The following is a 27,332-nucleotide window of genomic DNA, read 5'->3' on the forward strand; positions in this document are numbered from 1 at the left end:
AGGATAATGTGCAGCAAAAGCATCGACAACATGCTTGTGTGGCAGACAGCCATTGTTGCTCACAGTTCGTGCAGTTTTGGCGGTTATGGGACGTGATCTGTGCCTTACTGTTCCATCAAACTATGGGGTGTAATATGTATGTAATGTATGTGTAACTCATGGACCGGCCCTCGCTACTCCTATGATTGGCCGTGTCCCGGACGCAGCGGGTGAAAGAGAGTGGCATCTCTATATGTGGGAGAATTGCGTGCTCGGCTGGTGGGTCACCCAGATAACTCAGATGGCAGAGTATTGGTATGGTTCACCAGAGGACCTGGGTTTGATTCCTGGTCTGGGCACATAATTTTTCCACACACATGTATATATCAAAATGGGTGGAGCGTAATGAGCACTCCCCCGATCTCCAATGGACATAGTCCTACACCAAAGTGTCACCTCCAATCCAGAGACCTCGGCCCGGCAACTCTGTCAAATAGACAAAGATTACATGGTCAACATCAAACGGAGCCGCCTTTCCGGATTTAGGGCTTATTTACCTCTTATGGAGGTGCCTTTTTTTTACACAAAAAGGTTAAAAAACAAACATATATTTAAACAGCTTGGGACGTGCACCTTGATCCCATGGCCAAAGCACACAGTCTAACAAGACTGTCCCATTGGCGTACACCTGCCCCTCAACACACAGGCTGAAGCACGTAGTCAAACACACACACACACATCCAAACCCCGAAGGGCCATAGTGCATGGTCATACAATTGGACCCCTTCATGGGAGTGAGTCCCCATGACTTCAATGGCTTGCCATCCAGAATTTTGATCAGGATGGCATACTGATAAATATCTGACCAATTCGTCATTTAAACATCAGTCGTACCCCCTGGCTGTAATGATGAGCATTGGCCGCGGATTATGTCTCGCACGGTAAAACCTCATAATCCGCAAAGAACAACGGGGAAAATGGAGGTGAGTGGCCTGAGACAATGGGGAAGCAAGGTAATTTTTTTATGTCGCCAGACATCAAAGCCGATACATCAGGAAAAATCACAGAATCGCGTCGGAAAGCATTCGTAAATGAAAATATAAATAAATGTAAAAAAATTGATGAAAATAAATCAAATGCAAGTGAGCAACTCAAGACAATGTGTTAGCACACCCCACTTTGTGTGTGTATATACAGTATATCTATGTATATTTACATATATATTGTTACGAATTTCGCCCGCCCGGCGTGCGATCGGCCACGTAACTCGAATCGCGACGCGTCGCCCACCGGAACGAACAATTCAGTCGTGACCCTCTTGGAACTACCGCCAAGGAGCTAGCCACGGGTGGAGGTTTAACCTCACCACAACCCAGTCCGCATTCTACCCGCGCGAAATAGGGTGAATCGCCAAATGTCGATATACCTAACCTCGGTACGCCTCGGTACGCACGTCTATGTCGATATACCTCGGTATATCCTGTCATATCGACATATGATGTCATATGTCGATATCATATGTCGATATCGACATATCGACATATGATGTCGATATGTCGATATACCTCGGTATATAAATGTCGATATACCTCGGTACGCACGGGTAGCGTACCGAGGAGTTGTACCGTGCTGCAGGGATAACCGAGCGGAGTTATCGTCGACCTCGATGGTTCAGATTATTTATTGGGTGTCTACACCCACTACCAATCCCTCACGTGATGCAAGATGGAACTTTCAACGGAGGAAAGGACACAACAAAACGGGAAACAGTTCGACAAGCACTTTTATTCCACACACAGACAAGCACGTATTTTACAATCACAGTTATACAAAAACAATGCACGTATACAGTCAAAGCAAGAACATAACGCAGAGTTACTACCGAATAAAAAAGGCAATTATTTTCAGCACACTTGTATAGGTTTACTTACAAGACTGACACCACACATACATTTACACCAAAAGCAAAGAAAACGAAAGCCACTCTCATCGGCAAGGAGGCAGACAGGTCCGTGGACCAAATGAACGTGGGACCTGGGTGATCGGCCAGGTCCGAGACCGAAGGGGTCTTACCCGCGCCCTCTTGTCGCGACGGCGGGCGAGCCGCAATGTCCGCGTAACGCGCCTGACTCCGTGCCCCAGGTATGGTCGGTGAGCTCCTTTGGGCGTGCGTCGCACAGGCACGTGTTGGTCGGCACCACGGTTGGGTTGGGGAACGGACGGGGTTACCGGCGCGACCTCAGCGCGGATGGGGGGGGGAATTGTTGATGCTCGGGGTCGGGAGAGGGGAATGGCGGACGCTCCGTCCCGCTAGCGGGGTCCCGGGACCGCACCGACTCCAGCAAACTCTCGCCCCTGAGCCCTCTTCCGCGTCCCTGCTTCACGCCGCGACTCGTCCCTCGACCTCATCTCCAAGCTCCGTCCCCTTCGCCGTCCGATCCCCGCAATGACAACCTCTCAGACTCCATGACTTCCGACTCGCGCCACTTTCTGCACCCCTTTCCGCAAACACGAGCTGCGTTGTCCTCGCGTCTTTATAGACCGGGGGAGGAGCTTATATGCAGATTCGTGGATCAAAACTCGCTTGGAGGCGGGGCCACACCGCCCGACGCTCGCCCATTGGACGGAGAAAAAGGGGCGTGAGCCTCTCCTGATCCGTTTTCCTCTCCTAAAAGGAACGCATTCACAGTGGGTTCAGAGGCGGGGCCATGCCACCCGAGGCTCAGTCATTGGATGGAAGAAAAGGGGCGTGAAGCCTTCCTGATCCGTTTTTCCTCTCCCGAAAGGATCCATGTGCACTCGTGGCTTGCTGCGTTCGGCAAGAATCACCGAACGGGCCCTGGACAGCACGACGTTCGGTGTTGACTGGTGGTGTGGTTGATGGTTGTGGAAGGAGAAAGGCGAAGGTGGTGGGGGGTTTGCTGTGGTGGTTTGGTGGTTGGTGGGCGTCGTTTGGGAATGGCGGTGAAGCGATGTTTGCGGGATGGAGTTGTGGAGGTAAAGCGGCGAAGGTGGTGGTGTTTGAGTTGTTGGCGGCTTAATGGTCCAAAATAACGATAGAGAAAGAAAAATGGCTAACTCAAAGCGTCGCAGCCTGGATGAATCACACATATTCCCCTAAACAACAGGTGTGGACTAACTACACATGAACTTAGCGTCATAACTGATCTAAGGACCCTTTATGGTGTATTGCGAATTTCCACAGCCGTAACAATATATATATATATATATATATATATATATATATATATATATATATATATATATATATATATATATATATATATATATATATATATATATATATATATATATATATATATATATATATATATATATATATATCACTGAAACGCAAAAGAAACTTACCACTTGTTTGAAATGTCATAAAATTGTAACAGTTCAAAATAAAACAAACCAACAATTGCTAATTGAAACATTGGCATTTTATTGATGACATGTCAAGTTTTTAATCAAGATACACCATCTCATAAGTTTGTTCTGCAGTACAGAACAGCACAGAGTGAAATGTCAGTCCCCTTTCAATAGCGTGTGTGGCCACCATTGTTTTGGATACAGGCAGTGCATCATCGGTGCATACTGCCTACCAGTCTTTGGATGGATTGCTGCTGGATTCTGTCCCACTCAGTCCTCAATATCTGAAGCCATCTGACTTTGGACCATCTGCCTGTCCTGCCTTGCAGTGGTGACTCTTGGCCTCCCTGATCGAGGTCTGTCATCTGCAGAGTTGTGGAGGGTGTGTCTGTCCATCAGGGCCGATATCGTCTGGTGTGAACAGCCAAGGTGACGTGCCACCTCACGGTAGCTCAATCCGCCTTGCGGCATGCCCAAAGCACACTGCCGTTAATCCCTTGACAATCGTGGCATGTTGCTTGAAATGCCCATTTTGCACTGGCCTTTTTAAAGCCAATATCAAGACATCACGTGCAGCTCATTAAAATCATGCCGTACCCCTTGGCTAATCACTGACAGTCAAAACGGCTGTTCAACAGCTGTGCTATGAAGTGACCATTGAAGGTTCAAGTGACCATCCGTGACCGTTTTGTCTGACAGTGAGGACACTATTGTCCACAAATAAGTTCACACATTTACTACACGCATTGTTATTGTTGATATTTGAAGGTTTATAAGGTGGTAAGTTTCTTTTGCGTTTCAATATATATAATATATATATATACTACATGCCCACCTCAGTCATGATGAAAGTGCTCTGGCAGCTTTCTGGTGATCTGGTGAAATTCTCACTGTCTTGAAATTTCTCTTGTTTAACTATTACTGTACACCCGTTCCCTGGAGAGCAGTAGGAAGGCTCTTGCAATTATCCTCTCTGGGGTATATAGATTACAGTAGATCTCGGCGCAGGTCCGTTCGTCTGTGGGGGACATGAGAAGCATATAATGGCTCAAGAACGTTGGGTTTCCTCCCTTTTGGTTTACTATTAAACAGCAGTAGTGATTTGTTTTTTTAGAAAAGGTAATCATCCCCGTGTTTGTGATTTATATGTATTTTTTTAACTTCCGGTAGGGGTGCCCCACAAAACGGCATGATAAACTATTTATATACGTCAACAAAAACCCCTTGGGGAGTGGGGATATCATTAGTATTAATATTGTTTTGTCATAACAAATATTATGCTATTATCATTGGTATTATTACTTTTGTTTTTAGAAACAGCCTTGGGAAAACACCACTATAAGCTATCTATACACCTTAACATGGATTTTGCCCAAGACGGAAAACCCTTTGGGGAGGAGGGCAAATTTTGTCGCTACAACCTCCATCATGTGACCTTTCTTCCTCTTGTCAAGTTTGGTTGAGATTGGATAAATAAGGACCGAATGTACTGTATATCAGTCAGACAGACAGACACCAAATTGCATATTTTGGTATGATTGCAAAATTTCATGTTTTTCAACTTAGCATTGGGAAAAAAAACACTGAACATCTGAACGTTCCTATCGAATAAATCCACCGCTGAGAAATACTGCATTATCTACCAGATAGGATTGTCTTCTTTCGTGTTAATCTTCTGGTTCCGAGTTTGCTGCACGTGTCGGTTGAATCTGAAACTGCTCCTTCCACCTTGATAAAAGCGAAGTTTTCCTTACCAGACCCATTATGTTTTACTGTTATATCTTCGTCCCTGTGTTGCTGTTTGTGTTTCCATCCAATTTTCTGAGTGAAATCATACCTTATTGTGCTGTACTATCGAATTTGTGTCCCTGTTAAAGTCCAGCCTACTCGTCTCGGCCTCGGCTCGTTGCTTCTATTTTTGTTTTTACCATACGTGCTTCGTTTTTCACTCCTTTTCTCCCAACTATTTTAATTTCTGATCCCGCCACTTAATCCTTTTCCCCTCCTCGTTCCAATAAAATACAAACAACAAAAAAATGCTTCTCCACTCCCCTCCCCCCCAAAACAATAACACCAAAACAAATTAAATCTGCCACACACACAGATGTTTTTCATTCTCTATCCCTTCTACTTTTCAACATCCCCAAACTGAATCGTCACTGAATAAAATGTTTCTTCCTTCAAAAGCTCTCAATAATATATTTATTTAAACGCTTTAAAAATGTATTTTAAAATACCTCACTCTCCTTCCTACTCCGTCAGGAACAACGTTCCTATCAGTTCTCACAACCCCTGTATTCTTCTTTTTCATCACCATCTCTTCCTCTTTCTTTTTCACAAGGTTTATTTCCCAAAACCTTTTCACTCAAACGCTTGGTTCATCCACCCACCTCTCATACCTACAGCTCCATGTTTTTCCATGCCTTCAATGGAAAACATTTTTACCACCACTCCCATTAAGTCTGTTGAAGTATGTCCAGTTTGAGAATCCTGAGAAGTCAATTTTGCAGAGGTTGTGTGCATACTACAATCAATTCTCATTTCCGTCCCTTAATTCCTCCTCAAGTCCAAACCCCTCCATGCCAGTACCCTTCTCCCCTCTCTGCACTATCTCCTCTTCTCCCTCTATCTCTCTGCTTACTTCTCATCTCTCCCCCTCTCAGCTTCCCCCCTCATCCTTCCTCCCTTTCTGCTTCCCCCCATTTCTCCCTCTTTCTGCTTCCCCTCTGCACCCTACCCGGTTCCCTCCATCATGCTTTCCACATTCCTTCACCCTACCTGGCTGTGACTTCCCTTCCACTCCCACCTCTTGTTTGCTTTGTGTTATATCGTGCTTCAAACAGTGACGACTCCATTTACATCTCTCTCAGATGACAAAGACCAACTTTTAACTACTCATCCCAACTCTCTCGTCCTCACATGTGGCCATTTCAATTGTTACCGTGCCAATTGACTGGGTGTTGCTACCTGTCTCATCAGCCATTGCACTTCAGAAAATGACTTCTGTGACTTAATGGGACTAACTCAATCTGTAAACTTTCCCACCTGGATTTTCTCACTTCTGGATTTTGTTATGACTAATTTCCCCACCAATGTCTCCTGCTCTTCTTTGGCTGAAATTGGTTTATCTGATCATTTGCTTGTAAAGGCTTCATTGACGGCAAGTCTGGCAATTCACTCAGGCAAAATGGCAGGGATTGCAAGCAACTATTGCATGTGGGAACTGGTCTCCTGTATCTACCACAAGTGATATTAACTCAGCCTGGGAATTCTTCCACAGAAACCTGCTCTACCTTATACACAGTTTCATCCCATCTCGTATTCAGTTACCATACCCATACTCTCATCCATGGTACACTGAATCCTATGGTGAGGCAGTTTCCTTGAAACGATTGTCATTCTCGCTACAACCTTATCCGACTGAAGGCAACCTCAGATCATTCCACAAAGAACGCAACAAGTGTGTGTCCACTCTCAGGAGGTAGAAAACAACATCTGTCCAACCTCAAGCATGAGCTGTCAAACTTGTCTCCTTCCTGTAAAACTTGATTGTGTCTTGTTAAGTGTATGCTCCCTCTCTATCCCTTTCCTCACTTAAAACGGCATCACAGCTGACTGCACATGAGAATGCTGAATGCCTCAATTGTGGTTGCTTCCAATTCTTGTCCCAATTCCTTGCTCTCTGTACCCACCCTTCCCTGTTGTACCCAACTGCTCCTGGACTCTGTCTTTTGCACCTGAGAAGGTGGAGAAGTTTCTGGCAACCCTTGACACTGACTCTGCAAATGGACTGGATGGCATCATTCAGACTGGATGGCTTAAAAACCTGCTTTTCTGCTCTTTTCACCCTATCATTTGCTCTCGGTTGTCTTCCATCTGCTTATAAATCAGTCAACATCACTGCATTGCACAAACAAAGTGCAAAAACCGATGTCCTTAACAGACATATCGGCTTATTTCCAATCATCAACAAGGTCGTGGAACAATTATTGCAGTTGACATAAAATCATTCATCTTCTCCAACAACCTCATCTCATATCAATTCAGATTCAGACCAGGTCACTCTCCCATGGACATGCTTCTTCACGTCTCCCCACAATGAGTGGAGGCCCTCAATGTCAGACATTAGATCAGGGCTGTCTTTCTGGACATGTCTCAAACTTTTGACAGGCTGGCATCCTGCCTTGCTCTCCAAACTCTCTGCCTGTGGCACCCAAGGCCAACTCCACTCTTGGGTTACTGACTTCCTCTACTCTCAGAGCCAACCTGTGACTCTCAATGGAATCCTTTCTTCTCCTCTCCCTGTCAAAGATGAAGTGACCCAAGACAGTGTTCTTGGTCCACTCCCATTCCTAGTTTTTATCAACGATCTCTCTGATTCTCCAGAAAATCCTCTTTACCCATTTACTGGTGACTCCACCCTCTGATGTGAGATCTGTCATCCTTCAGACCTATTCTGACAAATATATATATATATATATATATATATATATATATATATATATATATATATATATATATATATATATATATATATATATATATATATATATATATATATATATATATCTGGACTGTCTGGTAAACCCCCAATCTACTTTCTTCACAATCCTCTTTCAAGTAAGTTCATTCACTCAAACTCCTCGGTCTATATGCCATTATCTTTCTTGGGTAAACCACATTTCAAAGTTGGCCTTCAAAGCCAGTCGCCGACTGGGTATCCTCCATCATACAAAGCCCTTCCTTGGCACACCTGAACTCCTCTCCACCTACACTGCCTTCACCAGCAGCTTGATGGAGTACTGCTCTCTTCCCAGGAATGGCTCCCCTGCCTCACTTCTTACTCGGCTTCTTACTCGGAATCTCCTGTGATGAACCTGCGTGTGGGCCTATCAGTTTCCCATTGCAGACATGTCGTTGGATGATATGTCTTTTACTGCCTCCTTTCTGGTGTTGCACCGTCTACTCTTTCCATTACCCCCCCCCTCCCATTTCCCTGCTGCATGGAGCACATGGTCCACCATCAACTCCTTCTGGTGAAACTCCCAAAAGCAAGGATCATGACTCACCTCCACTCATTCATTCCTTTTTCCCCACCAACTTTCACATTCTCTTCAATCTCGTTCTTCTCTCCAGATCTTCAAGACAGCAACTCACCACCATTTCCGATCATCTCCAATCCGAAACGGTTATATTTTCTACCCTTGTTAAGCCTCACCACAATCCCTCCAACTTCCGAATTTTCAGTTTTCCCTCTTGAGAGTTTCCTTCGTTATCCATCATGTTCACCCCCTGCATCTTCTTCTCACCCCTCATTCTTATCCGCATCCCTTGTTTGTCCATCTCCCTCTATTTTGTCCCTTGGCCCTACAATTTGTGTTATTCCCCTCTGTTTCTACTGTTCCTTTGTTCTGTTGTGTCCTGGATCCATTATGTGTTCTCGCTCTTCCACAAGCCTTGACTCTACATACAAAAAAAAATTAATCCAAGGAGCGATCTCTGTCAGGATTGATTAATTCAATTTTGTTTTGTGTTTACCCGTCTGATTCATCTTTTCGTTGGTTGGTCAATCTAATCTGACATCATCGATGTGGTATGGCAGGATAGCCTGGAGGTACTCGCACTCACCTCTGAGCTGTCTCGTCGAGCCTCGGATCAAATGTCGATCTCGTTAGTTGATGTTGCGACTTCATTTCAACCAAGCTTCAATGTTTAAACAATTCCAATGTGTCACCACCCAGGTCTCTAATTCTACACACGAGGACTTTATTTTAATAAGAATGAAGAAAATGTGGCATGCTCTAACACCACTGAATGGTCCGTTTTTATACGAGTAATGATTGTGCTCATAAAACTTTCAGATAGATATAAAACGTGATCAGTGAATGAATAAATAAATCGAACAAGAAAACCTCCAGCCAGGTTGAGGGACATGATAAACGTCACAGCCAAGTTCTCATGGATATGGTGACGACGTCCCCAAATATAAAGACAAATAAATAAACAAAGTGAGAAAATTCAAAATTCAATGAAAATTCAATTACTTACTTAATGGAACATTTGTGCATACCATGGATGCAGAGTTTAAAAACTATTATCACATCATTATTGAGTAATATGGAGTTTTCTAACTTTGTCAGTTTCGCTTTAAAACTGTGAACCTGAATATCTTGACGGAACGATAAGTGTGCTTGATGGTGAACTCACGAACAGCAACTTACCGGTTGGCCTGCTTTGTGTTCCCATGTGATCATGTTGCTCATGATGCTGGGATTCTAACTTTATATCCAACATAGTGTGTCTATCTTTACATCCGAAACAACAGAGAATCTTCAGAGAAAGAGAGAGGGATCGAGATCATGAACCATACTCGATAGAGCATCGGTGCTGCCGAAGCACTTTCTTTGGGTACGGTTACAATCCTGGATGGGTCACCACTCCGATGCAGCAAGTCGGGGCAGGAATTTGGAATATGTTCAGGGTACTGGCGATAGCTCACCTACTCTTGCCTATTGAAGGGCACCATGGGATATTTAACATACACAAATTAATGCCGGCAGATGGGACGCCCGGTTTAACGTCATTCCGGGGGATGGCACATACAATGACGAATCACCCTGCTTTTGAAACATCGGGATGACAGTTTATAGCTGAGCTGGGATTCAAATCCAGTTTAGAGGCGAGTGTGTACGTCTAGGCCATCTTGTCAATCTTACAGAAAGACAGCCCCCCTCCCCCTCAACCAAATGCTTCAGCTTTTAACTCTGACACCCTAAAGATGCCCGGCCATACTGGGGTTATGACTCCCCCAGTGTTCCTCTTCTGTTTTGCACTTTTTGACTCAGAAGTAGGATTGAATCCTGAAACTTCTAAAATTGGAGGAAACTAATCTGCAGCCTACATATCCCTCTCATTCTTTTTCATCCAAACCTAGCATGATGCTTTCTCGGTAGTTATTCCTATTTCTTTGAGAACTGTTAATCTGTCTCTGATTTATCCGCAATGCTTGCAAACAACCTTGCAACGATGCCGCTATGAAGCCCCTTGCACCAACCTCGACCGCATAAAGGTGAATTGTCTTGTAGCTCTTTCTCAATTCTTGAACTAGGTTAGCATACTTATGTATCTTGTATTTGTGCTGTTCATCCATTCTAGACTCGGATGGCACAGAGTACAATCAAAATACTTGTTTTGCTCTTTGCAGAACTATGTCCTGGCACTTCCCCAATGTCCAAATTGCATCGGAGTTTTACTGGTCTGCTGCCACTTCCCAATCCTGTGCATAGTCTAATAGACCTATAACCGGGGGTATTGTACTTTGGTGCTCAGGTGTTGTTTTTTTCTGCCCAGATCCTCCAATGAAAGCTTTTGTGAACAATTCCTTTGCTTTCTGTGTCTTGGCCTTATCTACTACCTCACATACACCTTGGAGTATCTTCTTGAGGACCCCATTATGACGCCATGTATGTCTTCCCCTTGCTAAGTACACTTTACATGACGACCGGTTATGATCCAGAATGTCTATCCCCAGATAGAGGACATTTATCCTCATCTGTTTTGTCTACTAATATCATTGTAAGTCATGTAAAAATAAACTGATGTCTTTGTTGTGCATGTGATTATACAAGTACAAGCTCCAGCATGAGCGTGAGATCACTCCAAGGAGAAGAAGAAATGGTGAGATCTTCACAGAGCTGAAAAACCTAAAAATAACAACAATACAGGAATATCCCCAATATTTATAAAATGAAAATGCATAATCTACATCTCCCAGATCTACATACCTACCTCATATCCCTCTCACGTCAGGTGTCTCTATACCTAGCAGATGAAGGGTACCCAAGCCTGGACATACATATACATTGGGAGCATTCGCTTCACAGTGCGTTGCTGCATCCACCTTCCGCCGGTACTATCGCAGCCTCCACCTGGCCATCCCTCAGACAGATGCCTAGCCCATCCCCATCTCTTAGGGATAGCGCATTCCAGGCACCCACCAGAAGGGACCGCCCGAAGTTAGCCTGAGGAGACCGCTGATTGGTGGATGACACCTCAGTACCACCCTGACGCACACTACAGTGTGTTTTGCGGCATGAAGTGTTTTGTGTTGGTCAGAGTGCAAATCCTCTCACCAACCTCCAAGGAAAGGTAACCAATTGTAGGAGGATGTCCTCAGATGCAGTTGGCACCAGATATGGAATGCCGTTGGCTCACAATGATTTCCTCCACCCTTTGGCAAGTTTTATATTTAATCCTGCTGTGTGTCCATGTCCATGCACACCCTCCACACCAGAGGGCCTGGTGGGGGAATTAGTACGGGTTTGACATGATACCCATAGCAAGTCACAGATCTGAGCTGACCTGACAGTCAGGATTGGGTGCCGCAATATTGGCCAGGTTGCTTTGTACCATCCATCAGCACCACACAACGCAGGGCACCCATGCTCAAGCAATCCCCCAACTCCACCCTCTGAGTCGCAGGATTACAGACGCACGTCAACCTCAAGCAATCCCCCCAACCCCACCCTCCGAGTAGCCGGATTACAGGCAAACGTCAACCTCAAGCAATCCCCCAACCCCACCCTCTGAGTAGCCGGATTACAGGTGTACGCCAACGCCCAGCAATGCCTGGATGTGGAGCTGTAATTTCAGCATCGTTTTACCATATGTAACGAACCCTCCATTTGTCGTAGTCACGTACGTACTCACACTTGCATGCGTTCCCTGCCCTTTGTTTTGAGTGTGTGACATAGATGTTCTGCATGGGAGTACCAGAAGAGGTTCAAGTGAGTTTCTCACATAGAATGCATGAGACTTGACAGACCAGAATTCTCACCCCCTCTTGTACAGTGGTTACCTTCACAGATAAGATCAATGCAGACCTTTTATACCGATCCCACATGTACACAGATGCTAGTTTACACGAGTAGTGCGACAAACCAGCAGGATGCATGATGAGGCATACACTCTTACAGGTTGACAGTCTTGGCATAATTATTTATTACTTTGGAACAATTAAACTTGTGCTTTCGGATTTTCGTCAACACTTTGTTGGGAAAGTGGGCTCAAAAACCCTTGGATTCAATACAGGCAATCCATTTTTTTTGGTTCAGGAAATGGGATGTATTCTTTCCTTGAAATGGTTAGGATACTTTATTTACTGCAACGCAGGTCCCTCGTGTACATCAATGGATGAAATCAACAGGACATTGATTGAGGTACGCTATCCGCCGTGGGAAGCAACGAGAAGCTAACGTTTTGCTCTGATGACGGGATAATGCCTGAAATGTCAGTTGCTTCTTGCTTCCCACGGCAGTTAGAATACCTCATTCGACGTCCTGTTGATTTAATGCTATGTTGTACCTGTCCGCTGACGGATTGACGCTGACCTTCACCAGCATAACTCGTTCTTCATTCCTCATGCTCATCACTTTACAATGTTAATTCCTTTGCTTACCTAAACAATCCTTTGTTTGCACAACAAAATGGAAAAGTCCTTGATGATCTGATACCGTATGAGTGTCGGTGTGATGAGCTAAGGACAATGTGTGGAGCTCGACCGTCAGATACCTGCATTTTCTCATTTGTCTTTTTAATCCTATCGGTATTCCTACATACCAATTACCTTCAACATTCATATCCAACCAGAAATATAGTCCGGTTGAATATTTAATGCTTTTCCACAGGTGTGCAACAAAGAGTTCAATCGGCTGCACAATCTAATGGGACATTTGCATCTGCACACGACACGCAAGCCCTTCCAGTGTCTACACTGTCCGAGCAAGTTCACCCTGAAAGGCAACCTCACGCGACACACCAAAGTCAAGCATGGTCGTAATAATGGGACCTACAATGGCAGCCTCACTACTTCAGGTGTCACTCGCGCTAAGTTCCTGTAATTACTTAATACACACCTTTCCTATTCATTCATTCCTTCTCCAATTTGTCCATTGATTCACTGCTCACCCAGTTTTCCCTTCTGCAGAACATTCATCACTGAATTCCAAGCTTTCAAACTCAACCCCCAGCCCTGACTCTGCTCTTTCTATACCACCATGGGCTGGCTGGCTGCCTAGTGAATCGGCACACTTGCCATACCCCTTTGGTGGTAAAAACGTATTTTCACTTCTACCCTTTAATGATAAGCATATTGACATAAAATAATAGCTATTTTTTTAATAGGATAATTTTTTTGTTTGTTTGCTTCTCATTGAATTTTTTTTTTTAAACTTTTTTGATTTGGGAGTAAACGTGGGAAAATGTACAAATGTTTGAAATCTTTTAACCAAGTGGTTAAGAAAATGGTCAAATGTTCATTTTGACAGATGGTGATAGGCGTGTCAGGGCATGGCACACTGGCACGATGTGGCAACAACAAGAGCCATTTGACTTGTCAGGTCGCTGCTGGAAGGCAGCTGGAGAATGTGTGCAGCCTTTGGTGGAAGGTCAGAAGTCACCGAGCGATCTCCAAGGTCAAGTAGACCTGCGACACTGTTTCTCAGGTGTAGATCCACATGATCCGGTCATCTTAGGAGCTGTGGGCTACGAAACAAAATACCGACTGCTCACGGCACCGCCCTTCCTTCACGGCACCTGCTACTGAAACCGCCACAGTGGTCTTGCAACCAGGCCTCAGTCTCTGCCATGCCATGTGATGAAGAAGTACGAGAAAGCGGAAAGTAAGAGACACCAGAGGAACCATCACAATGAATCGTGCAATCTTACATTGCATAATTTGGATCTCCGTTCATGGAGCAAAAAGACTATCCTACCGCGATTTCATTTGATGTGGCTAAGGAAGGTGATTATATTCCAAGCTGTTGAAGAGCGATAAAATTAAGGGTTCCATCCAAGGTGGTTTTTACCAAAGCAGACGCAAGGGAATTGCAATATCATAATATTATGAGCAATAAATCGGTGCAACAATGGAATCCGACGATGCTGACGAGTGGTGATGTGTGATGTTCTGTTTTTCTTCATGGAAATGTTTATTGCCATAAATGCACTTCATATAACTGATATTTTCAACATGATATGAGACTTGACATCTGGAAGTCTGTTCACTTTTTATGGAGTACCCTTCCCAACCTCCTACACACTCGATAAAGGTACAAGTTTTGGATTTTAAAGAATAAGTGGAAGAAGCTGGAGATCTGATGGTGGTTGAAGGTGAACCCGACTGCTGGAAGCATGGAGTGGTCGTGACTGTAGTGTTCCGGTGTTTAGGGGATAGAAGCAATGTTGTAAGAGAATATTGGATTTATTGTTCAACCATCATCATGACGATAACAAAGATGAGTGCACAGCTGATTGGGAAAGCGGATGTCATTATGAAGGATTCAAACCACTCCCTTTACCCCTCTGGGCCTTCGACCAAAAGTAAGAGTAAACTTTGTAACAACCTCACATCTTCCTCTTGCTTAAGCAAAATATCAAATTATCAACTAGCGAGAGAACACATTCATGTATATCCAAACTGTTAAAGCGTAGATTAATGTTTAAAAAGGGAATTTATAGATCCAGTCCACACAGCACCTTTGTAGTTTGGCCAGATGTGTTAAAATACGGTCGTTTGGTTCTGTGAAACGGGATCACAACGAGACGAGGTGTGACTAAGACTTGCAGAATGCGGGGGCGATTGGACAAACGTCCATGTTCTGTTGGTGTTGGTGAGGTTATCGTTCACAGCTTCGACACTAAAATTTTCAGAGGGTTGACAGTTATTGTTCACAGTAGGTTCACAATACTTGTTCAGGCTAATTGACTGGTGGGGTGCTGCAACATATGTTAGAAGCTCCTGAGTGTGGATTTTGTTTGGGTGTTCAATCGTTTGGTGATGAGAGCAGGTATGAGCATGGTTTTTCACCCCTGGAGATTACTGCGGCTGGCTCCAAACAATGGGTGTTGTGGTTCTGAATACAAAGTTGTTGTCCAGTGTCTAGGCATGATATTTCATATGCCCGATCATGTTGATCGTGGTAGAATTTCTGTCGGTGGGTGACGTTTCTCCAGCTCTTCACGGACAACATTGTCATTGTCCAATCTAATGACAATTCTGGTGGATCATACCGATTTGGGCTGACGCAATGGCCTCGAGGTTTGCACACTCCTCTAAGCCATCAAAACTGGGTTTGAATCCCCACCCAGCTATAAACTGTCCTCCCAGTAGGGAGATTAATCAGTGCCGTCCCTTGGATGGACGTTAAAATGGTGTCCCGTCTGCTGACATTATCTGGAAGACATGATAGATCCCATTGTGTCCTTTGTGAAGAGTAGGCGAGCCATCGCCGGCATCATGGCCAAATTGCAAATCCCTGCCTGACTACTGGGAGAAGGATGGTTAACCACACAGCATAACCCTGTTCTAGAAACTGCTTCGACAGAACCAACGCTCTGTAACACAGAGTATGGTATATCTAATTGGATCGGAATATAGGACTGATTTGACTTTTTTATCCATTGGTAGTTGAGTGGCACTTGCCAAGTTGTGGCTGACAGGGGTAGAACATCAAGATAGCAGAGTGAGGTGGACATCAGTTCCTGGACTTTTTGACTTGCGGATTTCACTGTGTTAACCTGTCGCTCAATGAACCCATTGGATTTTTGGGTAGGTCAGGTATGACATAATGTTCTCAAACTCCATGTCTCACAAAGGAATGGAATTCAGCACTGATGAAATGAGGCCCATTATCACTTATGAAAAAACGTATTAGGGATTCCAAACTCAGAGAAGATCTGTCCCAGGGTCATAATAATTGTATGGCTGGGAGCAGACTTGGGTATTTGATGAAAGATGGGAAATTTCAAATAATAATCTGCAATGACAAGCTACTGCACTGCATCGAAACACAACAGGTCACATCCGACTTTGTTCCATGGTCTCAGTGGAACGTCATGTGGCTGTCGTAGCTGGGACATCTGAGATTGCAGGTGGGATAGCAGTCCACAAGCCAATCAATATACTTGATGTTGTACCAATCAATACACAGTGTCTTTGGCCATAAGTTTGGTTTTCTCATGTCCAAACTGGCCTGAAAGGAGTTGCTGCAGAATGTCATGACATGTTCTTCGGTAAGACTCGTTCACCTTTAAGAATCACCATTTTTAACTGACGCCTCATCTCAAAAACTCCAGTACGTCATAAGATCCTCTGGGAGGCCCTTTATGTGGTCTGGCTATCCATTTGTGATAATGTCTCTAAATGGAGCAACTTCTGAATCACAAAGTGTTTCCTGCTATAGCTGATAAAGCTTCTCACAGAACAAGAAGATAAAATTGACCTGGAAATGCAAATTGATTGCAGCCATGTTGAGTGCATTAGGAATGTGTGATAGGCCATCGGTAAGCTGATTTCCTGCCCCTGGACGGTACTCCGTTGTAGAGTTGTAACCTTGAAGCTTGACTAGCTTTCGTTGTAATCATGGCGGAGCAGCAAACAATGGCTTATCAATGATCATCAACAATGGTTTATGATTGGCAAGCATGCTAAACCTGAGCCTATACAGCTAGGTATGAAATAGTTTCCAATACCAAACACGATAGTCAGTAGCTCAAGTTTGATGAAAGCGAAGCATTGTTAATTATCCGTTTGGGTTTTGCTCGCATATGCCACAAGCTTTAACTGGGTTTCATGGACCTGAAGCCATTCTAAGGCCTTGAAGACTAGCATCACACTGCAGGTATCTACAGGTTCCTCTGGCTGGTGGTTGTGAAGAAGAGATGTTTCCAACACTTCCTTCAAATAATCAAATAAACAATTTGATGGTGTGGCTCCAACAGATAATTCGGCATCCTTTTTGAGGTCTCTGAGAGCAGCAGATTTTGTATCGAAATTGTTGATGAAACATGACAAATCCGTCATGAGGTTGATGAAATGTTGAAGCTCTGCCTTGTTCACAAGTTATGGAATAGCCCTAATATCCTGGACCTTTTGTGGGTCCAGCTCTATGCTGTTTGCATCACTGAAGAAGGTGATGCTGGTCTTCTTGATGCAACATTTGTTTGAATTGAAAGCAAGGCCTTCACGTCGTGTTGTTTCCATCAGCTGATGACGGTGTCGGTCATGCTCCTCCTCAATGAAGCCGGAGACGGCAGTGTAATCTGCTATTCCAACTGGACCTTTGAAATCCTGGAGAATATGGTTCATTTCCATCTGAAAAATGTCCTGCCTTACGGAAAGTACAGAGAGCAATCGTTGAAAACAGTACCGACCAGCTGGGGCCTGAACTGCAAAAAGGATTTAGTGGGTACCAAAATCCTGATGTGGGTATCAGGATTTAGGTATCGAGTTATGTCTTATTAATTACATAACACACCAGTACACAAACCACACAAAACAAGCCATGGCGAGGGTATGCAATCTCTGATTGCTCTTTTTCTTGTTTTTGTTTTTATCTCACCTGGAATGAACATAGTTTCAGGGAGCTTATGGGATAGCGTGTCGTCCACCCATCCATCCACAAACACTTGCAACTTCTTCTCTGAAACGGCACACACGATTTTGACGAAACTTGACCGCAACCTTTATCACCCGTGATGTTCCAAAGTGTGTTCACGGCATAAAAAAAATTCCATAGGTATTTACCTTCTTCTCCGTTGCATATTTTGTGGGTCATCCATGCCTACCAGTGGTGCCCTGATTATCTTATCCAGCCACTACCAGGTGAGCGCCCAGGGGTATTGCCCCTATTTTTGTATAAAGAGTCGAGTATCCTGGAATAGCCAGGACATAGAATGGATCAGGACAAAACGAAGTAAAGAAACAGGGGGTGGGGGAATGCCAACAGCAGAGTTGAAGGACAAAATAGATGGAGAGGGAGAACAAGGGATATGGGTAAGAATGAGGAATAGGGGAGAATGCAGGGGTAGGGGTGAATAAGATGGATACAGAAGCATACTCTGAGGATGGAAAAATTGGAAATTTGGGGAAGGGAGAAGGGAAGGGTCAATGGGGGTAGGAAATATCATGGTTTTGGGTGGGGGATGATCCAAGATGCTGGTGAACAGCTCTCTTGAAGACCTGGAGGGAAGATTGAGATTGAAGAGATAGGAAATGAAGGAGTAACTATGCACGGAAGATCAAGTCCAGTTTTTTTACTCCGCACACACGAAGCGAAAAGTGGGGTTAAGCATTTTGGTTCACTTTGTCTGTCTGTCTACAAACGTCAGTTTATGATCGAGAAAGAACAATTTTCAAAGAAAAAAAAACCAAACAATTGAATGTTATATTTTGAACACGAATTGGAAAACGAACCTGTAGTTTAACAGTTATTTGGCTCTGAATTGGTCCTGATCGTGCTTGTGCAGAGGAGTGCGATAATTGTTTTACTCTTTCTGACAGTCAAACAAAGTTGAAAATCATTTCAAACGGGAAACTTACCGCTTTGAAGGACGTAAAAAGGAATGAAGAACTAATGTATCATGTTAAATAAGGTGGTGTAAAAGGTCAAGGGGTCTACAGGGATCTATAAGGGTCTTAATGGTTCTAAAGGTCTAAAAGCTATGTTCCAATTCAATCTCTCTATCGAGTGCAGCCTGTGCTACTGGTTGCATCATTGGTTGGGACGCAGCTATGCCGCTGATGCAGTGTCCCCCTTACCAGTACACTGGTGCTCATTTTGCCGACCTCGGAAGGATGACAGGCTGAGTCAACCTCCTGGTGTATTTTAATGCAGCGGCCAACGGGGCTTGAACTCAGGACCCGAGGATCCCAAGCCGCCACCCGAACCACGAAGCCAACACCAGGCTTCTTCCAATCCAATATTCGTCAGAGTCTAATGGGGTCTATAAGGGTATAGTGGTTCTAATAGGGTCTAAGGAGTTTAAGTTTTAAGGGGTCTAAAAGGTTAAGGGGTCGATGGAGTTTAAAGGGTTCGTTCCAATAGTAGTTGGGGTCGAAAGTGTCAAAGAACTTAAAGGGTCCATAGGGTTTCAAGGGGTCTAAGGGATTGAAAGGATGGAAATATCTAAACGTGTCTAAAATGTCTAAAGGGTTTTTAAAGTTCGAAGGGAGGTAGAGGTATGAAGGATCTAAAGCATCAAGGAGTCCCAACAGTCCAAAGGGTCGAACGAGGGGTTTAAAACGTATGTTCCAATACTACATACTTAATAGATGTAGTCACGGTTCTGAAACCTATGTGAAACATACACACATACAAATTATGGATAATTAGATATACATGGTGTATGTATATATATATATATATATATATATATATATATATATATATATATATATATATATATATATATATATAATTTTTATTTATTTATTTCAAAAGTTGAATTGTGATGTTCATTTACAAGATAGCCATGTGTGTGTGTGTGTGTGTGTGTCAGTCACCCTGTACATTCTTTTGAAAATGAATGGTGACCTTGAACCACCCTTCTAAAATGAAAGGCAGCAGTTTCGGAAGCGAAAAATAACAAGTGTTAACAAAACAACCACGAAGATAACACCACAGCAGAAAAAAGGAGAAACAATGAGTGAACTATTTTAAAAGATGAAAAAAAATGAGAAGTAAAATTTTGATTCCATTGGATGATGAAAAGCATGATATAAACTAGTTTTCTGTCATACTGTATACACTGCTAAATATAAGGTTACAGTTTTAAAACTACGTTTTTCTCTATAAACGAGTGTTTTTTAACGTCTTTTTTTACTATAAGCCTTTGTCACCTCCACCACCGAAGGTGAAGGAGGTTATGTTTTCACCCCTTTTCTGGCTGTTTGTCTGTGTACAGGATATCTCAAAATGTTGTGGACGGATCTGGATGAAATTCTGTGAAAAAGTTCGGTGTGTGACAAGGACAAACTGATTCGATTTTGGTGAAGATCCAGATCTGACTGCTAGAATTTTATACGTGATTCTTCACCATTGAGAGATAGGACGAAAAAACGATATAGTACTGTATATCATGATATTTCAAAAATGTATTTGGCCCAATATGTTCTCGTGGATCAGGCATGACGTGGTGGAGGTATGCGCTCTACAAAGTGCTCTTCGAGTTATAAGTTTTTTTCTCTTTTCCCGACGAGCTAAAAATGACCTTTAAAAAATAAAAAAAACTCATCTGCAATTTACATTCCAGATAAGGTATTACCGCGTATCTTCCATCCATCCGTCCGTCTCCTATTTCGACTTTCCCAGCCAAACTGCTGGGAAGATCTGGCTGAAATTTGGCGGCAATGTTCCTCTCTGGAAACAGGAATTGCAAAGCTCGTTCTGGTCACATGACTGAGAAGGTCAAAATGGCAGACTTTGTAAATTCCTTCAAAAATTTTCTCCAAACCCACCAGTCAGAATGCTACCAAATTTGGGTTAGAACATTCGGACACGGTCCTGATGCTAAATTGCGGAGGCCATGTTGATCACTTGACCGGAAGCGTGTCAAAATTGCGGTCGTGCAAATCCTTCAAATTTTTTTTTCCAGATCCACTAATCAGAATGCTACCAAATTTGGGTTACCACATTGGGCCAGGGTAGGGATGTTAAATTGTGGAGGTCATGCAGATGACTGGAAGTGTCAAAATGACTGACAGTCAACTTTTGGGAAAATCGCATTAATTCCTTTAAAAGTCTTCTGCAGACCCACCAGTCAGAATGATACCAAATTTGGGTTAAAACATTAGGGCAAGGTCATGATGTTAAGTTACAGAGGTCATGCTGATCACATGACCGGAAGTGTGTCAAAATGGCCGACGGTAAATGTTTGGGAAAATCGTGTAAATTCCTTCAAAAAAAAAAAAAAACTTCCTCTCCAGACCCACCAATCAGAATGATACCAAATTTAGGTTATAACTTTATCCTGATAAGCTTCAGGTCCAGTGGTCCTATTTTTTTTACTCAGTCTTTACTACACTCCTCTGACTAAGTTATTCTCTTATAGCGAAGCAGAGACGATGTGCTCATGTGGCAGACAACCATTGTGCTCACATTTTGTGCTGTTATGAAATGCGATCTGTGTCTTGTTGCTCCATCAAGCTATGAAGTGTAATACATACACACACATATATATATATATATATATATATATATATATATATATATATATATATATATATATATATATATATATATATATATATATATATATATATATATATATATATATATATATATATATATATATATATATATATAGTAAAGCCGTTCTCCAACCATGACGCATAGTGATGTCTGCAGCTTCTGGAAAAAAAACTTCTCACACGATAATGTAAGAAGCTGTCACAAGTGAATGAAAATGCAGTTACCAACCAGTTTCACCCTTAGGGCATCATGAAATGGGGCATTTTCACCCTATGTCGCCTTGATGACCCTATGTTGCCAGCAGCAGAGTTCAGTCGAGGGTTGAAAGTACCTTCTCAGGTGCAAAAGACAGAGTCCAGGAGCCGTTGGATATGACAGAGAAGAATGGCTCCCGAGAGTGAGGGATTGGGGACATAAGATTTGGAAGCAAACACAGAATTGAGGCATTTGGCCTTCTCACAAGCAGAGTGGACTGTGGAGCCATTTGAAGTGAGGGAAGGGATGGAGGGGGAGCATACTCCAGAGACATATTTAACAAGCTGCCACCAAGTTTTAGTGGAAGGAGACAAGTTTGAAAGTTCAATCTTGAGGTTGGACAGATGTTGTTTTGTTGCTCTCCTGAGAGCGGACACACACTTGTTGTGGGATTTGTGGAATGATCCGAGATTGCCTTCGGTTGGGTATTGCTATCCAGGAAGAGAAGGCAGGTTGTTTCACACAACTACCTCACCACAGGATTCAGCATACCATGGGTCGGAGCAAGGGGAGGATAACTGAAGACGAGATGGGATAGATCTGTACATAAGAAAGAGCAGGTTTCTGTGGAAGAATTCCCAGGCTGAATTAATATCAGGAGCAGTGGATTTTGGAGACCAGTCCTGAAGACAGATAACTGCTTGCAGTCCTGCCAATCTGCCTTGAGTGAAATGCCAGACTTGCCAGCATTGAGGCAGTTCTTGGAGAATAGCCAGAGAGATATTGACTTTAAACCTTTAGAGCCATTGCACCCTCTTTAGACACTTTAGACCCCTTAGACCCTATGGACCCCTTAGACCTGTAACTCCTGTTGGAACATACCCTTGAGACCTTTAGACCTATTAGACATTTTAGACCCCTTTAGCAGACCCTCTTTGAGCCATTAGACTGCTGAACCCCATTGACCATTTAGATCCCTTTCGACCCCTGAAAACCTTTTCGACCCCCTTGTCTATTGAAGACCTTTATACCCATTAGACTGTCCTTAGACACTTCAAACCCCAACTACTACAGGAAAATACCGTTTAGATCTTGACTTTAGACCCCTTATAGACCTATTTAAGACTTCTACACCCCTTAAACCCCTCCAGTTGCATACCACACAAACACCCCTAGAGTTCTCTTGCAATACATTAACTACTCTTTTCAACAAGCAGCAGCCTCTTCTCTCATTTCAGATCTTGACAAAAATCATAACTTGCTGAAACACTTGGAACGTCCTTCAATCCATCGATCTCTATCTCTCTCTCTCTCACACACATACACGCACCTCATCCATTTCGAGTAAATCGATGCAAACATCTATTATAATTCCTCTTGCAGCCCTGGACCCAAACAACAACAAAAAAAATACACATTTCTCACGGCACTCACAGTCCATACAACTCCCACTCTCTCCCGTCCTCCTCCACCCAAACATGATTAATAATAAATATCATCGTTTTATACTTACCCCGTGCATTGACAAGCCCCAGATATGACCTTTCCTTCGGTGTTAAGAAGCAATCAAACCAGATACCTCTGGGAAGTCTGCCTGAATGTTGGTAATGACGTCATCATCATTCCAATAGCAGATGTCAAATAAATCACCAAGCCTGCCATGTCCACATGGGGTAATCCCACAAGGTCCAAAGTCCACTCAATTGCAAGACTGGTCGAAGGTTTGGGTGCAACGCATGGGTCTACGAATCTTCGGGCCTTGCACCGATCCACGTGACCTCGGGAGTTTGATTTTCAGTACAGGCTTGAAATGCCAAGGCCCTGTTTGACTTGATCATCCTCTTACTAATTTGCAATTGCTCACTGGCTAATTAACACCAATACAATTTTTTTTTATTACGGACTCTCAGCATCAAAAAGCTACATGTATCGAAATGTGTGGAACAAACAGTTTTAAATGGAGCACCTCGTCTCCATTGGAGCAGGAAAATGTCTCAGATGTTGCAATAAATGCTAATTGTTACTCCCAGCTTGCTGACAGAAGACGACATTTGCAGTTTTTGCCACCTCCATCGCGACCCCGTTCGGGCACGGGCAACTTGCTCATCCACTCAAATGTGTGGATGGATGAACTACTGATGTTGAGCATCTACTGGGTATCGCGATGGAAAGAAAAAGTACAATAAAGGTCACGTGGGAACTTTTCACTCTATGTGATGCAATGAAAGTCCCTAATTTAAGTGGAATAGATAAATCATAATGTAAATGAAGATAATTTGTTTTTACAAGAAACAGAAAAAGAATGAACCTTGATGTCATTTATAAATCGGACATGGAAATACAAATAAATTATTGAGAAAAATGCCAGGGGCATAGAAAAGGTCCCTAGATATGGTAATGCATTCCCCATGTGGCAAACTATCGAAAAAATAAAGGGACATTCCATGGCTTGTAGAACATGGCAGACGATTGAAAATAAGGCACATACCCTTGAGTTCTTCGGAGGGACCAAGTAGTGCTCGAGAAAAGTTCATATTAAGAGGCGCCAATTTTTAAAACAAATTAATCACACACATGCACATTATCTTACGTGTTTTTGTTTTCAAGGTACACAAATAAAAAAATAAAAAAAAACTTTACGTACTGACAGGTTTTAACCTTTATATGTAGGAGGCCCCTTTGCCATCCACTTCTGGGACAGAAGGTGCTATTTCAGCCACATACATACATAATTGTATACATAAATATCCACATACAAATATACATACATACATATCCACATACCGAGGGTTGAGAGACAAAATGTTGTGACTGCATTTTTGGAGAAATTGAATAAAATGGCTCTCATGTCTTTCAACACCTTTATTTAGCGATTTGCAGGAAATGGAAATTTTCAGTTACAACATTACGTCTCTCAACCCGCGATACATACATACTTGTACACATACATATCCACATACAAATATATATACATACATATCCACATACAAATATACATACCCACATACATACATACATACTTGTATACATATCCACATACAATATACATACTTGTATACATACATACCCACATACAAATATACATACATACACATATCCACATACAAATATACATACATACATATCCACATACATATACATATGCCTGGTGTTGGCTCAGTGGTTAGGGTCGTGGATTGGGATCCTAGGGTCCTGAGTTCAAGCCCCGTTGGCTGCTGAATTAACACCAGGGGGTTGACTCAGCCTGTCATCCTTCCGAGGTCCGCAAAATGAGTACCAGCTTGCTGGTATACTGTGTCGGTGTGGCGACCCGTCTAGGATTGTACCCAATAGCAAAGGAAACTGCTTCGGCAGCACCAACGCTCTGAACAGAGTATGGTTCCAATGGGAATACACATACATACACACACACATACATATATACATACATATCCACATACATACCCACATACAAATATACATACTTGTATACATACATATCCACATACAAATATACATACTTGTATACATACATATCCACATACAAATATACATACTTGTATACATACATATCCACATACAAATATACACACATACATACTTGTATACATACTCACATACAAATATATACATACCGACATACATATACATATCCACATACATACCCACATACATGAAAGTTGCATTATAGCAAGTTTCCGTGCGTGCCAACATGTGCTGCTGCATGCTAGCTGTGTTGAAAATACACGTGGTATAAGTTGTACAAGTGCAACAGTATGGATTCTTCAGCATGGAAGAGACAGTCCTCCTTTGAAGCGTTTTTCAAGCTGAAAACCAACATACAGGTGAGTGAGTGTCACAACACATGTTTAATAGCAGAATTTCTTGTGAAAAAAAAAAATCAACTTAATGAGACAACATTGTAGGGTTGAAATACACAGGGGATTCGCCCGACAAAAACCGCCCTCATGAGAAAGTGTGACCGGAAGCCAAATAAAACAGTTCAGGTCTTGTGTGGAATTTCATCTAAGTACTGGAGCTTACTTTTACTTTACTTTGGTCGGTAAACTTCCAGATTGCAGAACTTGTGCTGACAGGGAAAAGCCAGCACGTCAGTTACACTAACAGCAGTGAAATTGTCTTGGACTTCTTATGTGGAATGAGCTAAACCTGCATTTCAATTCCCTTCTCAGAGTTTAGACAGAGCAACATATATTGTTGTGGTGCCTGGTTCGGTAGCGAGGATGACCGCCAGACAGAGCAGTCGGGCCGTCTCCAACTGAACACCGGAATTGAAAGGTCGTCACCCCGGATAACTCCTGAGTCGACGGGTCCCTTAGAGGACCGTGGTCGCCAATATTTTGATGGCGTGAGGTCGGGTCCACTTGTCTAATTCCAATTTACCTAAGTACCCACACCGTCTAACTACCAGGGAAGTCACACCCTCGGCCGACTGTCCGAACCGAGTCACTATCACCGACTCGGAACCAGCATAACCGAGCGGAAGTTATCAAAGTCGCGCCGGACCAAATGAACAATTTACGGCACGAACGGCCTTACTACTTCTCAAGCCCGCACCGTGCTGGGTCAATGGTAGAAATGACAGGCAACGAACTGGAACATTTAACAGATATTTATTTACAATAATAAGACAGTGCACTTAATCACAAATAAAATGCAATGTACAATGAGCAATCAACACTTATACAATTCCACTTAACAGACTGGCACCACACACACACACCACACACACACACACACACACACACACACACACACACACACACACACACACACACACACACACACACACACACACACACACACACACACACACACACACACACACACACACACACACACACACACACACACACAATGGACCCCGTCAGGTCTTTATTGGATGCTTCAGCTCGGAGGACAGAGCCTGGCCGGGTACCTGTCCGCCTCATGTGGTCACACCGACTCCAACCCACCACGGTGGGACTCAAACCCACAACCCGGAATCCACAAGCCCACGATCCTGGCTGCCACGAACGACGATCGAGCACCATGGTCCTGGCTGCTCGACCACCACCACCACGAGGAGCCCCGCAAAAGACAGCAGACCACGATCGCAGACGACCACGACTACAGACCAAAGAGCCAAGATGACGGCAACGACCCTACTCTCTTCTTGACGATGACTCTACTCTTTTCCTCCCGACAGCTCGCCACCTTTTCTTTATCCTTCCCCCCTCCCCCGCGGGTCGAGGGAACCGCTCTCTGGTAACTCGCCTCCGGATCGGACGAGGGGTTGTCGGGCGATCAGTGGCCTCCCCTTATTGGTCGGGACGAGCACTCCATCTGGCTGGGGCAGAGTCAGCCCTGAGGTGATGAGCCTCCTGATTGGACAGGGGGGAACCCCCTCCTTTCCTGGGCGGAGTCGGAGCTCTGAGGTGAGGAAACCTCCGCTCACAGGTGGAGGCTAATTAACTTGGTGTGTGATTTTGAAGGTGATTGGTTGCACCTGCAATAATTTATAATTGCTATTATAAGGGGTATATTATAATTGCTCTTATAATTGCCATTATTTATAATTGCTATTATACAATTGCTAAAAACCTGACTATAAAAGAAACCCGCAACGCACACATGAAATTAACCCATTCGACAGAAGGACGGGACCCTAACTATAAGCACATTCTTGTCGAAATAACTGAACTGCGGGGGCTGCTGACTGTCTGTGTGCAAAAGGCTTCCAAATCCAAAACAATAACAATATATATATATATA

At 43.4% G+C, this 27,332-nt stretch overlaps 2 protein-coding genes across 11 annotated transcripts in view; one reads left to right on the forward strand and one right to left on the reverse strand.

Annotated features, from left to right (window-relative positions):
* Positions 1-14,399, forward strand: part of LOC147030661 (uncharacterized) — a 131,899-nt gene extending 117,500 nt beyond the window's left edge. For 4 of the 9 annotated variants that reach the window (XM_085874909.1, XM_085874906.1, XM_085874908.1 and 1 more), the window contains 3 exons: positions 13,041-13,227; positions 13,340-13,462; positions 13,680-14,399. In XM_085874909.1, coding sequence (XP_085731035.1) covers positions 13,041-13,227; positions 13,340-13,462; positions 13,680-13,957 — 588 coding nt within the window. In that variant the 3' untranslated portion in view covers positions 13,958-14,399. Of the gene's footprint in view, positions 1-13,040; positions 13,250-13,339 lie in introns of all 9 variants that reach the window. The other 5 variants (XR_015056467.1, XR_015056468.1, XM_085874910.1 and 2 more) reach the window with 5 other exon arrangements.
* Positions 14,400-23,495: 9,096 nt separating this feature from the next.
* LOC147030662 (DNA-directed RNA polymerases I, II, and III subunit RPABC5) overlaps positions 23,496-27,332 on the reverse strand; it is a 36,357-nt gene continuing 32,520 nt past the window's right edge. The window contains exon 3 of one of the 2 annotated variants that reach the window (XM_085874914.1): positions 23,496-23,730. The gene's annotated coding sequence lies outside the window, so the exon portion shown is untranslated. Of the gene's footprint in view, positions 23,731-26,175; positions 27,067-27,332 lie in introns of those variants that run through there. The other variant, XM_085874915.1, reaches the window with a different exon arrangement.

Source organism: Eptatretus burgeri, chromosome 3 (assembly GCF_056783735.1).
Source record: "Eptatretus burgeri isolate ZD-2024b chromosome 3, Ebu_testis_v1, whole genome shotgun sequence".
Classification (NCBI taxonomy): domain Eukaryota; kingdom Metazoa; phylum Chordata; class Myxini; order Myxiniformes; family Myxinidae; genus Eptatretus; species Eptatretus burgeri.